The sequence below is a fragment of the Cryphonectria parasitica genome (assembly GCF_011745365.1).
Source record: "Cryphonectria parasitica EP155 unplaced genomic scaffold M406scaffold_7, whole genome shotgun sequence".
In the NCBI taxonomy this organism is placed as follows: domain Eukaryota; kingdom Fungi; phylum Ascomycota; class Sordariomycetes; order Diaporthales; family Cryphonectriaceae; genus Cryphonectria; species Cryphonectria parasitica.
Window position 1 is genome coordinate 2391809 of NW_024468915.1, and position 15330 is coordinate 2407138.

A 15330-nucleotide genomic window follows, 5' to 3' on the forward strand; every position below is an offset into this window, starting at 1 on the left:
GAAAAGGGGAGGAAAAAAAGAAGAAGAAAAAGAACCAGAAGAAAGCCAGAGAAAAGAGAAAAATCCAAGCAGGCAATAGAGACACGACACAACCAAGGAGTTCGACGCGTTGAAATTTCAGCTTGATGAGAGCATTCCAAGCAGACGCGGTCTGCGACAAGACTGTGCCTGCTGCCTGGCATGCGCGGAAGGATCATGAGCGAGGGATGAAAAGTTACCCAGATGGATCAAGATTTGCGTGTTGCTATGTATATAGAGACCACAGCATCCTTGTGTGCCTGTAAGCGCTGTGATCAATGAATACGGAGTTCTAGGATCCGTAAATTGTAACCGCTGTTGTGTTGGGCTCATCCACGTGGGGGAGCGAGGGGAAAAAAAAGTAGAAGAAAAGAGAGTTAATTTGTAACCTTTTTGCATGCTGCAAATTCTGTACACTCACCTCCAAACTTTAGGTAAAACACTACCAACCGCCTGGCACACAGCACCTCGGAACAGACAGACAGAACAGGGCTCAGCAACTCACGCACAGCAGGCAGACGCTAGAATACGGTAGCGACTGTGCTATAGTACCTGTAGTGCCCTGTACATAGTAATGCCAAGTCGCTACTTGATGCATGCGTACTACCTTCTTCTAGCACCTGCCCAGCCCCTACAGGGTCCAATCACGATCGACCCGTGCCGTCCGATCCTTGCAAGTAGGGGCAGAAAGATTGCGTCAGCAGGCCAGCCCTTCATTCCCGCCCCCTCCTCTCTCCCTCTTTCCACCACCCCAAACCAGTACCGGCGCGAGCGGAGTACAGGACCATCCAGGGTCACCCAGGGCCCCCCCCCCCATCCACCGTCAGGTGCCCAGGTGCCCATGCTCCACTATAGGCCATGCCTCGCCTAGAGCATGATGGGGGGCCAGGGGGGGGTCACTCAGTCATCACCTGGTGCAGCTCTGGATGCCAATGCCCCATCAGTGACAATTTCCCGGGCCTGCCTGCAAGGTTTCTCCAGGCATGAGAGCGAGAAAGAGCAGCCATCGACTCTCTTTTCCTCTTCCTCCCTTCCTCTGCCCTACCAATAGATGATCACCTGTCACTGTTACCCTCCCTCCTCTCTCCACTCGTCACGATCGCCGTCTCTTCCTCGACACGATCCATTCTCATCCACACCTCCACCACCAAGTACGGCTGCAAAATAATAAGAAACGGCTGCACATAGAGGTACCGTCACGCTCGTTTAGGTGTGTGAAAAGATTGTCAAGACGGTCACGACAGGGACAAAGACGAGGACGAAGACGACAAGCAGCGACTGATTGATCGACCGACCGACCGTCTTTTTCGCGACGAGATCGACAAAGCACACACGCAAGCCTGTCTCGTGCCCCCCTCCTACTACCCGTACATTTGCATTGCGTACACACACAGTACATGCATTTCCCGGTCTTCGGTTCCCATCTCCACTCTATAGACTAGACTCTCTTCTTTACTCCCCCATCTGATCGATCCATTTCCGCCAAACTCGGCAACCTACATACACGCACGCACACACACGATACCCTCACCACCCTCCCACAACACAGGTCTCTCCTTGGCTCCATCCTCCTCCCCAGACGACCTACCACAACAAACCCGGCAGCCGGCAGCGGGAGCATCTTTGTATTACGACTCAAATCACAGCCGAAGTTCACTGGCCTCATCCTCCCTGGAGTCACTTATCACCCCTCGTCCGGAACGATCGATCGAAGCTAGCCGCAATTTCACAGCCCGAGTCCGACATCAAAATTATCGCGCAAAGACTCGTCCCTCTCACCACACTCCTTACATTCGCGCGACTCCTGTAAACGATACGTACATCGTCTGCGACCTGCCTCGAGGCTCACCTTGCCGTTCTGCTCCGAGCACTCGAGCACAGGCCTCTGCTCCCCTCCCCGCCTTGTTCGCCGCAATTGCCAAAGGCGTCAAGGCGATCCAAGTTGAGACGATTTGCAGTTTGAAAATAATTAGAATATCTACACAGTAGACGTCGCTGTCCGCATACAAGATGGGTACGCTTTACCTTTTTCCCCCGGTGTTTCTTTAACCCCCCCCCCCCTTCCCTTGGCGCCTCTCTCCCTACTGACATTCTTTTTCCGCCACAGCGTCGACAACTATCGTGCCATTTGCCAGTCTCCCCGCCTGTGCATCATCCTGCGGTCCTCTCTATGATGTCAATGGAGCCTGCGTGCCCCCTGTGGTTGCCTCCACCACCTCCGTTGTCTACGAGGAGTGTTTCTGCTCCGACGCCAGATTGACCGCCTTCTCTTCCACCACTGCTGGACCTTGCGACGATGCGTGTACGGCCGACCCAAGCGGCTTTGACAGCATCACCAGCTGGTATCAGAGCATGTGCAAGAGCGTGCAGGCTCTAGAGGCTGACACTACCACGTCCTCGGCTGGGGCAACATCCACATCTTCTGCGAGCTCATCTAGTAGTTCCGGTGGCGGTGGCTGGTGAGTTGGCGCACCCTATCCTCTCTTGTTTCCTGTACCCTGCATTGAAGATTGAACTGACCCCCCGTCTTCGAATGATATCAGGCTATCCTCCCATTGGCAATGGGTGATTTTCATTGTCGTCATGGTCGTCGGCATTGCCGGTATCTGGACCGGCGCCGCTTTTTGGCGGCGCCACTACCTGCGCAAGAAGGATCGCCAGTATGCCCTGGGCAAGAACCTCGCTGCGCGCACAGGCTCAGGCCAGAATCCGTATGGCGCTGGCACCCCCAACCGCTCGGGCTCGGTGCTTGCGTCTCGCCAAGGCGCTTTCATGCCGGACAACGAGAAGCCGCCCAAGAGGAAGTGGAATCTCTCAGGCAGGTCATAATAACCAAGCATGCTCAGAGAGAACCACGAGGAAAGAAGAACACAACAAAAAGAACAAAACCCACGGAGAAAAAAAACATAATATTCTTAATGAACACGGAGCGAATCGGGCCTATGGCACATGGCTGGAGTATGAGGAATCCTTCATTTTTCTGTTGGATGAACCAGAAGGCGAAGCCAGCATCAAACAGATATTTACGAAGACGACGGGATTTCAAAGGCGGCTAAAAGAAAAATTCGAGCAGGCTGTGGCGTTGTGAAGTACTACTATCTCGGCTTCTCTGTGTGGCGTCTGCTGGTTTTTTTGCTGTTTTTATTGCTTCGTTTCTTTTTGGGTATGGATTGGGAGGGAATGGGAGGGGAATTGAAACTCTGCGAGAGAATCAGGGCGGTTCCAGAGAGCAGAAAGAGGTCCAAGGCCGTGGCGGCTCTTTTTTGGCATATACAGATCGGCATGTGCTCCTCTGGGTCAGAAGAGCTTTCTCCGATCTGTATTCTTTCAAATTTCCTCACGTCTTTTTCTTCTTGATCCGTTTTCCTAAGCTACTACTACTATTTAGCATTCCGTTGCATGGGCCGGGGCCGGGCTGACTTGTTGTTCTGCTCTTGTTGGAACCAAAATAAGAAAACGAAAATAAATATCCTTGTTCTGTATCAACGATCACATCAAAAGACGACAAGACTGCATGACGAATCACTTTTGACTTGATTCGTGATCCAGATATTCTCATTCATCACTGATTTGTAGGCACAATGTTTGTATGCAACTTCTAGGTTTCGCCGAATCTACGCATCCGATTTTTGTGTGTATGTGTGCTCCCCCCCCCCCCCTTTTCCCTATTTTTCTTTCTTCGAATCTCTCCCCAATACTCGTCACCCAGTCCTCCGAGGAAAGAGAGTAAGAAGAATAATCGTATTATATGCATGTCTTTTTTTTCTTCTTTCTTTAATGCCCGTTTGCAGCAAAGAACGCCCCACGAGATGCAGTGCAAAACATCACAACAGCCCTGTTTCTTCATGCTGCCTCTTAAGCCTGGTATTCTGCAGCGTCCATGTAGAGATCGATCAGACAACTAGCTGACCATGCTTGTGTAGGGCACTGTAGAAGAGAGCGAATAGCGTTAGTAATTAATGAACCTGTGGATGGAAAGAAGAGTCACTGCCAGGGACTTTGGATTCTCAACCTACCGAATCACCGCAGAAAGCACCGTCTTTTTGCGTCAGCTCTGCCAGTCCCGCCCAGGGAGATTCCCTGATCATGTTCTTGCACGCCATCAGCCTCTTGGTGACTTGCTGGAAAGCCTCCGTGCGGCCCTCCCTGTCGCTGGGGTCGCGTCTCGCCAGGTCGAACTTGAGCAGCGCACGCAGGAAGAAGCCCGTGGGCCAAAGCCACTCCGGTCCCTGGTGGTAGTTCCTGCCCTTGGAGGTGGCGAAGTCTTCGCTGTCCTCCGAGTTGATGTAGTACGGCCTATAGTTGAGATCGGCCGGGTCGAGCGTTGCCATGCCTGTCGGGCCGCGAAGGACCTTATCAGTCAGGATGAGGGCGTCGATGGCATGCTGCATATCGAACAGGCTCGGAGCCACAGTCATGCTGATAGGGAAGTTGGCCCGGAGCTGGTAGTCCTCGTATTCCTTGCCGGACCTATACAGGTCCTTGTAGATGCCGCGCCTGTTGACGATGCTGGAGTTGACGTCGTAATCCTTGTCGGCTTCTGCAGATAGGGGAACGTAGTAACAGCGCTCAAAGTTGGCCTTGATCAGGTCCGCCCACTCCTTAAAGCTGATGGTGGACTTATCCGCTTTGGTCACGCTGCTGTACTTGAATTTGCCATAGCTGGAGAGCTCCTGCACCCAGTTGAGCGTGCTGTATAGAAGGCCGGTGATCTCCACGGCAGCTCCGTCACGGGGCGTGCCTGGGATGCCCTTGGACCCTGCGCGCTCGCTCTCGCCCATCTTGTCCATCCAGGTCCCGCAGTTGAACTGGTTGCCACCAAACACGAAGCCGTTGGTCCAGTCCACATGGATCTCGATGTTGAAGCCCTCGTCTCTCATCTGTGAGTCAATCTGCGGGCCAGCGTTGGCCTCACGGAACGACATGCCCTCCGCATGACGCTGTAGGGCCTCTTGGATCACATCCTCGATTGTGCTCTCCGTCGAGTAGGCCCGCGGGTCCTCAGTGTCAAACCAGGTGTCGTCATAAGGCAGGAAACGCCTCTTGGTCTTCTCCTGCAGAATGTCCAGCCCATCGGGTGCCAGCTTGGTGTAATCCTGTATGCACTGCAGGAAGAACCAGATGGAGTCGCGGGCGTTGTAGCGAGGCGTGTTGCCAGAAGCGAGGAGGTTGGGGATCATGCCGTGCTTCAGGACGCTCGCGAACGCCTTGATGTGTTCCTTGGCCTCTTCGAACCGCCCGGTCCCGAGAAGAAGACCGCGCAGGGAGATGAAGACGTCACGACCCCAGCAGCGAGCCCATTCCACGGCAAAGTGAGGCAGACCGGCAGCCAGAGAGGGGACAAGGGTCTTGGGATACAGTGAGCCCGACTTGACCACGCCCTGCTCCTGCACGCTGACCATGGCAAGGCTCTGCAAGAACCACTGGCCCTTCTGCACGTTCTCGTTCATCAACGAGATGCCGCGCTCCCAGGCCGCCATGTACGCGGCACGCATGACCAGGCCGAAGTAGCGAGGCAGAAGGAAGCTGGGAATCTTTCGAACAGCGTCAAAGCGCTTTTTCAACCACAGGGTCGGTTTTGCGATGCGGAAGTAGAGTTCGCCCTCCGAGGCTCGCTCAAGACGGCCAATAATGTAATCCAGAGCCCATTGGCCATCACGAAGGTTCTGGCAGAGAGGATGAGCGAGGTTGTTGTCTCTTATCACATCTTTCAAGATACTCCACCAGCCCTGCAGGCCGGCGTAGACAAGCTTTCCGTAGCCGGGAATGTCGTAGACGCCGTCGCGCCCGGCACTGCTGTCGCGCTCTTCGGCCTCACAGCGGTAGAGAAGGAAGTTCAGGTCGATAAGGTCCAGCTCTGCGAATGCTTCCTTTGCCCCTGAGGTGACAAAGGTATCAAGACCGGACGAGTGCTCGGCAGCAGGGATCCAGGTCTCGAAAAGGGCGATACTGCCCGGCGGGAACTTATCACGGACAGTGATGGTGGTATCTGCCCCCTTGACATCGATCCGGACGCCGGGCAGATCGATGACGCGGCTCGGCAGTCCTCGCAGCGCGCTCTTGTCCTCCAACACCTCCTTCTTGGTCTCCTCACGGGTGTCTACCTCGAGCATCCAGCTTCCCAGGTGTCGGACCTTGGTGCCGGTGAGGTGGACAGGGTTGAAGGCACCGTTGCCGTTGCCGTATCCTGGGAAGGCGGTGTGGGCGATGAGGAAGTATCCCTTACGGGACTCGGGATGCACCCTGTGAACCGTGATGTACTGGTCCTCGTGGTGGATGTGAGTCTCGTCGTAGCCGTCTTTGCCCATCAGCGTGTGGATTTGGTTCAGGAGTTTCTTGACGCCGCCGATGCCGTTCTTCCCACCACCTGTCTCGACCTTCTTGCCGTTGGAGGACTCGGACGTGTACAGCCTGGTCTCGCCTACCAGATCAATAAGCTTCGGGTATATCTCGTCGTAACCCATGACACTGCCAGTGGCGCTGGCACACATGTTGACCAGTGCTGCATTTGGGAGCGTGTCGCGAGCGTCCCGCTTTTGTGCAGGTGTCTCATTGTCGTGTGTGCAGTCCATGAACAGGGCCTGGACGGGCACGGGCTTGATCCGGCGGACAACCTCCCTCTTCATAGACTCGTCACCATTTTGGGCTGATGAGCCATTCTGGCCTGTTGGCGACATTGGTGGCGACGTGGGACTTCTGGCGCTGTTCCTGGAGACTTCGTCCACCTCGAAGCTCCCGATGGGACGGCCGCCGTGGCGGTGCACCAGACGGCTGAGCTCGCCCGTGCTCCAGGCCTGCATGGCCTCACGAATGAGAGAGCTCAAGCCCAGCCTCTTCACAAAGACGTAGTCCATCTCTTCCGATCCGGAGAAGAGCTCTGCCACAACATACAGGTCCGGTCGGATCCGCCGAGCCTCATCGAGAATGTGCTCTGCAACATGGATCGGGGTTGAGTGGCAATTGTCGATGCGGAAACCCGCAAAGTATTTCGCCAGCATGCGAGCGTACTTGGTCATATGTTCCCAGAGGAATGGGCTGTCTTCAGGTGCCTTGCCGTACCTCAGCTTAACGCAGTCGCCCCAGACAATCACCTCGCGGCGCAGGTAGACCCTGGATTCAGGGCCAGCATTGTCGACGAGGGCATTGCCGCCCCAGACCCAGCCATTGTTCACAAGAGCCAGGTCTTCCTTCTTGTGATGTGCCGTCTTCTCGTTGGCTGGCAGGCGGGTGAAATATGACTCGATAAGAGGGCTGTCTGTGCCGATAGGACCCATCTTCGGGCCGTGTTCGTCCAGGCGGCAGTACTTGATGCGGTTGAACAGCTGGTCGAGGATGACGGCCGACTCGGCGTCATATTCCTTGTAATACTCGACATTGACGACGTCCAGCCCGGATGCCAGCTTCGCACGGGCATCCTTCTTTTGTTCGTCCGTGGCCGTCTCAAACTTGCCAAGGACGGCTGTGAGGTAAGAGGCCGCCACCTCTGGTCTGACCTTGCGCCGGAACCGCTCGCCCAGGCGGTCTATGCCGACGAGCCCTGATCTCAGGAGGGCAGCCTGCTCCTCGACGGATCCATGTGGCAGGGCAAGAGCAGCTTCATCGGCGCGCCCAGCAGTCCAGGCCTCAACACCAGCGTCTGCGTCCCGGTCGACATCGAGAGTATAGTACTCCCACAGGCGGATTTCGCTGATGACGTTCCTCACGGCGCCCATGATCTTAACGAGATCCTCCTCTGACTGGATGTCCGTGGGCAGACCGAGCTTGCCGAGCTTGGAGCCGAGCTCGAGCAGCCTGGTGTCGAGCAGGTAGGCGGACTCGAGCCAGGGAGCGGTGGTCAGGTTGTAGCCCGCATCAGGGTGGTCCAGCAGCCACCCGGCGTTGTTGGCCGTGTGGTTGAGGACAATATCGGTAAGACTTAGAAGTGAGTGGTTCTGCTCCAGGCTGTCCACCATCTTCTTGACGTCCTGCTCCCCGGCAGGGAAACAGGTCGGGTCCCAGCCGAGCTGGTCATAGAGACTGTAGGGCGAATTGGAGTCTCCACGAACCTGCAACGGGGTAAAATGGACCATGTTGTATCCCCTGTCGCTGATACCGGCCAGATGCCTCTCCCAGTCCTGAGGGTATCTGCCCATGAACTTGCTGATGATGGAGAAGACGGACAGGGCAGGCAGAGGCAGAGATGAGCCGTCGAGGCTCAGCCGCGGAGCGACATCAATGTAGAAGAAGGGGGACTGCTTCTTCTCCTCGCTGGCAGTACCGTTCTCCCTAAGGCCCTCGGACAGCTCTGGCAGAGCTGCGTAGGTAACATAGTAGGTATAAGGCCCAGGCTGGTAGATGGGGATAGAGATTTCTATGTCACGAGTAAAGTTGGGCACCAAGGGAAACTCTCTGAACGAGTGCCTCTGGAATTCCTGGCCTTGGTCCGGAATGTTGACCCAAAGGCTCCCGTGGCGACATATGCTCGAGGTGCCCTCGATGGTAAAGCGGATGGTGACGGGGTCATGCGTCTTGGGGGCGATGTAGACATATTGGCCGGCGACATCAGGCGAGCCGTCGTCGTTGAGGGGCAACAGGTAAACCTCGTTGGACACCATGGTTCTTGGTATCATGTTGATAAGAGGGAAGAAGAAGAGCTGTGTCCCGCGCCGGACCTGAGCTGGGGGGGACTGAGAGCTTGAGCTTGAGCTTGGCCGCCTGGACTGGTGCGTATGCACGTGTGTTTCAAGGAGGGGCAACCAGCTGGCAAGGCAGGGTCTGGACTCGTTTGTGGAGGCTGGAGGGTTGGAAGATCGGCGATTGGCAGGCGAAGAAGTGAGACGTTGTCAAAGGTCGAGCTGAACTCCCCCGAAAAAGAAGATAGAAAATGATGTCCAAATCACACGTGTCAAGGTAACAGTAAAAGATAGAGACGTGATAATCAGGGCGGGAACGATATGATGATGCTATCGACAGAGGAGCTTTGTGTGTGAGCCTCCAGCCTTAGTCATACATCAAGCACGTAAGTACCTAGTCGGAACCACAGACGGGCACGACCTTTAGGTATTAATACAAGCAACTCTCAAAGAATGAGTGAGAAGGTGAGGAAGCGAGGAGAGAATGCGTGGTCTGGTCCAAGGTTGTCGACGGTAGAGCTTAAGAGTTGAGAATAGGAAGGAGAAAAAGAAGATAAGAAGAAGAAAAAGTGAAAGAGTTCCTGATGATGAGAGACTTCTGAAAACAAGGTCCAGGATACCGGGGACGGGAGGATGAGCTTCCAAGCCTTGGACCTGGAAATCTTGGGCGCTAGGAAAGGGAGTAGGTAGTATTTAGTAAGTGCTATGTAGTCTGTGTACTATGCAGCTGCATAAAGGTTGAGGAAGGCGTGCTGTGGTAATCGTGGCAGGAGCCGGAGAGGTCTTTCCCTAATTACATGGTACATGGTACAAAGTACAAGATAGGTCAGAATGGGGGCCGATGGGTAGACGTGGGATAGGAAAGGAAAAGTACTACGACGACGACGACGACAACGACGATGTAGTATGGGATGATGAATTTTCATAGATTTTTAGGGGTGGGATTTTAAGAGAAAGACAAAAGGAGCAAGAGGCAGCTGTCGTGGGCCGTGGTCAAGGCCTGCGGGATGGGCCAAAGAAAACGGCCGCCTCACCTGCTCACGAGCTATAATTATGTGCGATGTTCTGATCCCAATTGCAGGCATACATGATGGCTCTCGCAAAAAGGTGCGTATCTTGAAGATGGGATTGTTCCCGCACAAGAGAAGTGCCCCGCCCAACAAGGAACCGGACCTATGTACGGAAGCAGAGTAAGCCAAAGCAAAGCAGAGACACGCATCAGGCTGACAGCTGTGGCTGCATGATGACGATGGTGACCAGGATCAAGCCACGGCTGCTTCCATGTATGTTGTGCTAAGGGGATGGGGAGGAAAAAAGAATTATGGGGAATACAAGGTTAGAAATAGCTCAATTCGAGAGCAGGAACCAAGGCCAAGGCATGGAAATTTTGAGTCTCGAGCCTTTTTTTTTCTCTTTCCTTTTTCTTCAGTGACGGGCTGTTTTTGGGTTATCGGGTTTCTCGAGCTACTTGCCAGCTTAGCGCAGGTACAGAAAGCCAACGCAACGCTGGGCTCACTCCTCATTTCCCATCCTTGGTTCTAAACTTGGAGGAGACTACTGCACGCTTCAAACGGGATCTGGCGGCAGCTGAGGTGAGGTGAGGTGGGTGAGATAGGCTCTCTCTCACAGGGCTCGACAGGAACAGGAAAGGCTCCTTCTGCTCCTCTTGTCTTCCTTTTTGTTTTTCTCTTCTCCTCCTCTTTCTCCTTCTTCGTTCACTTGATCCGGCGACCTACGGTTGCGACCACGGACAACACCACCAGCGACATGGCAGTGGTATTTTATGCATGGTCATGTTTTATGATAGCCGCAGGGGCCCACAGCAGAACGAATGGTGACCAGCACGCCGACTGCCACGGAGCTCGAGCTCCTATTCCCCACTATGGCCTACAACCCCCCGTACCATAGTACAATGCAGTGGATGCAGATGCATACAAGGTGCAAGCCAGTCAAGCGAAAGCGTTGATAGGCTCACCATGACAGCAAAGCACTGACTGACAAGTTGACAACTCAACATGCATTTTCTCTGCCCTCTCCCTCCCTCTCCCTCTCTCACCATTGACACAAAGCACAACCAACGGGTTGGGATGCTTGGGGTTGATGGGTTCCACCAGCTCACCGTCTAGAACCAGGTCTACGGGGTAAACGGAAACACACAATCCAACTTTTGTGTGGAGGTGGGGCAGCCTGGTTGTCTGGGAATCGAGGCGCTGGTTGAACATCGACCTGACGACTGATTCGGCACACATAACCATGGAGGGGGGCCACAAATGATACGAACTGCCTTTTTCTTCTTTCTTTCTTTTTTTCCCTTTCCTTTCCTTCTCTTCCTTTTAGTTGTCAAGTGAGTTGTGATGTGCACTCCTCGTTATCTGAAATCTGAAAGGTTGAAAAATTGAAAAGGAGAAGAGGACAAGCCCTGCGCTTGGAGAAAGAAGACCAGGGATAAGACCAAGACTACGCGAAAAGCAACCCTCGAGTCTAGTTCGGTCGTACATGCCCATCGGAGTGAAATATCACATCTCGCCCTTTTTCTGTCGTTTATGGAGATAAGGTGGAGAAAGAGGGAAAGAAGAGAAAGGCAATGCTCTCTCCACCCAATCTACCTCCCTCATCACCTTCCTTACCATTATCAGGACCTATTTCTGAATAATACCCATTCTTTCTCCCCCTCCGGCCCCCGGGACCGAGCGATCCGAGATCTCCAACTTTGATCTCCAGCATTCCCGCAGTCCTGAACTACCTCCTATCACCCTCCCTCTTTCTTGTTCTCGTCTTCACCCTCTCCCTCCTTCCTGCAACTATTTCTTTTGTAACAATCAGATCATCAAGCAAGACATTGCTCACCCTGAGGATAATCTGTCCAAGTACCATGCACGTCATCATTGTAGGGCGTGCCTTGGCCCGCCAGACAAACAAGTAGGGCCCTCTCCGTCCGAGAAATGGTCGCATGTGCTGCTTTATATATCCTGTCCACCTTCTTCCTCCCTTCCGCGCCACTCGCCAGTGTTGCTCACGTATACATGGCAGTTTCTTGCCTATGTGCAGCTGCACCCCTCTCTCGCCTGGTGAGCTCCAGATGAGTCCCAGCTTGGGCGATTCTACGTTGGTGCCATTCTCGTCCAATCTCTGGAGCGGACCACCGGAGAGCAAATTTGGGGAACATGGCACAACCGATACGAGCTTCTACAGCCCAAAAGACGACAATAGTGGTATCATATCGCAAATTCTCTATTCGTCTCGATTGCTTGTCTCTCCTTCTCCTTTTGTCTATGCGTTTCTGCTCTTCTCTTGGTTTTTTCTTTCTTTCCTTGCTCCCCATCGTTTATCCTCTAGTTCACCACAAGCGCCGTTCCCGTTTCTATTCCTCTAGCTGGTTGCTTTGCTCATGACCCTGCGCGCCATGCATTCCCCAGCCGCTTGTCGAGAGGGTAGACAAGATTGTCTACCCATGTTTTTGTTGGCCAGTCCCTATTCTCGAGCAACCAGTGTTCACCTGACGATAATACGCACCCAAATACACAGTATTCTCCGCAACACACAAATGACGCAAGGGCCATGACCACCATGGATCGAGAAGAAGGGAGATGACTCAGAGAAAGAAAAGAAAAAAGACATAAAGACATCAGAGACTTCCACATCACTTCAACAAAGCTTCGTCCAGGCTGCCGAACTGCTCCTAGTCCGCGCCGATGATCATGCCAGCCTTGGCCTGGCCCTCGCTCGGGCTCATCTTGGCGGGCTTGGTGCCCAGGCCGTTGCGGTTCCTGTAGAACAGAACGTTCTTACCAGGACCCTCGGCCTCAGCGCTGGGCTCAACCCACTGGCACATACGCGCGCTCTTGTACATGGCCTTGATGAAGCCGACAGGGCCGTCGGCGACATCAGCCCTGTAGTGGCGGCCCATGACGGGCTTGATGGCCTCGGTGGCCTCGTCGGCATGGTAAAAGGGAATCGTGCTGACGTAGTGGTGCAGGACGTGGGTCTCGATGATGCCGTGGAGAAGGTGGCGGCCGATGAAACCAAACTCACGGTCGATCGTGGCGGCGGCACCCTTGACGAAGGTCCACTCCTCACCGGTGTAGTGGGGCAGGGTAGGGTCGGTGTGCTGGAGGAAAGTGATGGCGACTGTGAATTACACATAGTCAGTAAAAAAGCCATTTTCTTCAGGACGAGACATGAGAAAGGGTCGAGGCGTGTGACGACTCACCAAGCCAGTGGTTGACCCAGAGGTACGGGATAAAGTACCACACCAGCATGTTGGACCAGCCAAAGGTGTTGCCGAGGTAGATCAGGGCAGTAGCGGCCAGGCCGATACCAATGTCGCTGAGCACCACGAGGTGGGCATCCTTGTTCTCGTACAGGGGCGTGCGGGGGTCAAAGTGGTTGACACCGCCACGGAAACCATTGTGCTTGCCCTTGCCACGGCCCTCACGCTGCCTCTCGTGGTAGTTGTGGCCAGTGACGTTGGTGAGGAGGTAGTTGGGCCAGCCGATGAGCTGCTGGCCAATGAGCATGGTCAGGGTGTAGATGGGGGTCTCCTCGGTCAGCTCAGACAGCTCATGGACCAGCTTGCCCAGGCGAGCGGCCTGCTGCTCACGGGTGCGGGGGACAAAGACCATGTCGCGCTCCATGTGGCCGGTGGCCTTGTGGTGCTTGCTGTGGGACATCTGCCAGCTGAAGTAGGGGACGAGGAGGGCGGAGTGGAGGACCCAGCCAACAATGTTGTTGTAGAGCTTGGAGGGGGAGAAGGCGCCGTGGCCGCACTCGTGTGCGAGGACCCACAGGCCGGTGCCAAAAAGGCCCTGCATGAAGGTGTACAGACCCCAGAGGGCGGCGCGCACGGGGGTGGAGGGAATGGTGTCGGGGGTGACAAAGTTGTGGAAGAGGTAGAAGGTGGCGGCTATGCAGGCCATGTCGCGCAGGACATAGCCAAGCCCTCGTACGCCGTCACGCTCGAAGCAGTGCTTGGGAATGGCGTCCCGGATATCCTTGATGGTGTAGTCGGGGACCTCGAAGGTGTTGCCGTGCGTGTCAATCAGCTTTCCATACGAGATCTTGTTGGCGCTGGCAGCGTCAAGGGAGGACATGGAGGAGAGAGAGGTCGACGAGGCCGAAGGGCGGGGCGAGTCGAAAGGGGAGGCGGTGGCTGTAGGAGGAGACGACTCAGAGTCGACCGTGGTAGAGGTAATGGTCCTCTTCATGGCGGGGTGGCCTCTGGCCGAGACAGCTGTCGATGACATCTTGTCGAGCAAGCTGTGGAATGATTGGTACTGAAAAGGAAGGAAGGCGAGAAAGAAGATGGCGAGTGTGAGATTGTATTTGTCTGACGCCGCAGAAGGAGGGATAGAAGCTGCTGAAGTGTCGAGCGTTTAATCCAGAAACGTGTTCTCTTGTTAATTTTGTGAATGGACGGAGGACCGAGTATATGAGTTGTCTCTCTGCTTTAGGTGTGGGCCAGAGGGGAGGAGGTAACACGGTATACTGAGGATGAGAGGGTTGGCAGTCAAAGCCGATATTTTGGTGTCGTGTCGTCTCAACCTATTGTTGGGCCTAGAGAAGAAGGGAGGCAAGGAAGGAGACCTTGGGAAAAGGAAGCTCGAGAGGAAGCGCTCTTTCTCCTGAAACCACTCAAGTCCTGAGGCGAGAGGATCTTGCTCGGCTTTTTTTAATTCCAAGGGCTTCAACTGGACGAGAAAGCTCGGGCGAAGTGGAAGGGGAAGGAGAGAAGGGCAGGGCGTAAGGGTAGGGAAGGTATTTTATGAATTCCCTTGGGTCAATGATTTGCACCCTGTTCGCTTTAGCAGCGATGGCAAAACAGCCTAGGCAGAGCTAGACCTTTTTTCTTTTTCCCTACTTCTTTTCCCCCCCTTTCTTTTTCTTCCTTCGCCTCTGGACTCAGGGACAGAAACCACTGCACGTATTCTGCTCTGCTAAATAGATGATCGTCGTAGATATGGAAGTCTGGCCTGGTCAACATCTGGGGGAACAAACAAAAGAATAATAACCACTGAGCCAGTCATTGAATCTGTCCCTGATCTTTGCATCTCTGTCTTTTTTTTTTTTTAAGGGGCCCTATTATCTGAACAGCAGCCCCCCCCCCCCCCTTCTTCTCGAACATTGTGCAACGTGGGGAACTCTTTTTTTCTGTTGGGGAAGAAGACCCCCCGGTTAATGGACACGACGAAGTCCCAGAAATGTGTGGGAAAGGTGGGGCTCGGGCAGCTAATTCGCGGGCCCAAGTGGTTCCTGCGCCGGGCCAGGCCGGGCCTGTCCGTCCCTGGGATCAGCACTCAACAGTGAACAAGGCCCGCTGTGCGTTGGCCCTCGGGGCATTGATGTGGAAGCTGCTCTAGGGGCTTCTGAAGGGTCAGCACACAATATACAACACGCAGCACACACTCAACTCCCTTGTTCAATACAAAGTTTGAGCTGGCTTGCTGCACTCTTCCTTGAGTACTACACTGATTCATATGTACATGCAATTCATCCTCGGCGCCGAGGCCTTTTTACCCTTGGGTTACCACATCATCTCCGTGGACTCACTCTTATCTGGCAATTCCCTCCTCCGGTCCGTCAGCACTGTACCATCTTACTTCCTTTTCCTTCGCAATGCATACTTTCTTGGATTCTTGGGATGATCGCCTCAAAACACATCTGAACCCTGCCGCCGCCTTGGGGACCGGTGGCGGAGACTTCG

At 54.4% G+C, this 15330-nt stretch overlaps 3 protein-coding genes across 3 annotated transcripts; 1 reads left to right on the forward strand and 2 right to left on the reverse strand.

Annotated features, from left to right (window-relative positions):
- Nucleotides 1-2130: 2130 nt before the first annotated feature.
- Nucleotides 2131-2724, forward strand: M406DRAFT_223499 (uncharacterized protein; the record flags this gene model as incomplete). The annotated part of the gene is made up of 2 exons (XM_040915654.1): nucleotides 2131-2477; nucleotides 2562-2724. Coding segments are annotated over 2 exons (510 nt in total), but the record flags the coding sequence as incomplete, so codon positions are not given.
- Nucleotides 2725-3879: 1155 nt separating this feature from the next.
- Nucleotides 3880-8621, reverse strand: M406DRAFT_83015 (family 13 glycoside hydrolase; the record flags this gene model as incomplete). Its single annotated transcript, XM_040926033.1, has 2 exons — nucleotides 4035-8621; nucleotides 3880-3945 (listed from the first exon to the last, which is right to left on the reverse strand). Coding segments are annotated over exons 1-2 (4644 nt in total), but the record flags the coding sequence as incomplete, so codon positions are not given.
- A 3220-nt stretch (nucleotides 8622-11841) lies between these two features.
- Nucleotides 11842-14315, reverse strand: M406DRAFT_280920 (delta-12 fatty acid desaturase). Its single transcript, XM_040918424.1, has 2 exons — nucleotides 12841-14315; nucleotides 11842-12758 (listed from the first exon to the last, which is right to left on the reverse strand). Exons 1-2 carry the CDS (start codon nucleotides 13871-13873, stop codon nucleotides 12310-12312), a joined length of 1482 nt encoding a protein of 493 aa, XP_040773741.1. The 5' UTR covers nucleotides 13874-14315; the 3' UTR covers nucleotides 11842-12309.
- Nucleotides 14316-15330: the final 1015 nt, after the last annotated feature.

Coding starts and splice junctions, on each gene's coding strand:
- M406DRAFT_280920 (XM_040918424.1), bottom strand. CDS start 13,873: ATGTCATCGACAGCTGTCTCGGCCAGAGGCCACCCCGCCATGAAGAGG. Junction 12,759..12,840: donor CTGGGTCAACCACTGGCTTG/GTGAGTCGTCAC, acceptor TGTAATTCACAG/TCGCCATCACTTTCCTCCAG.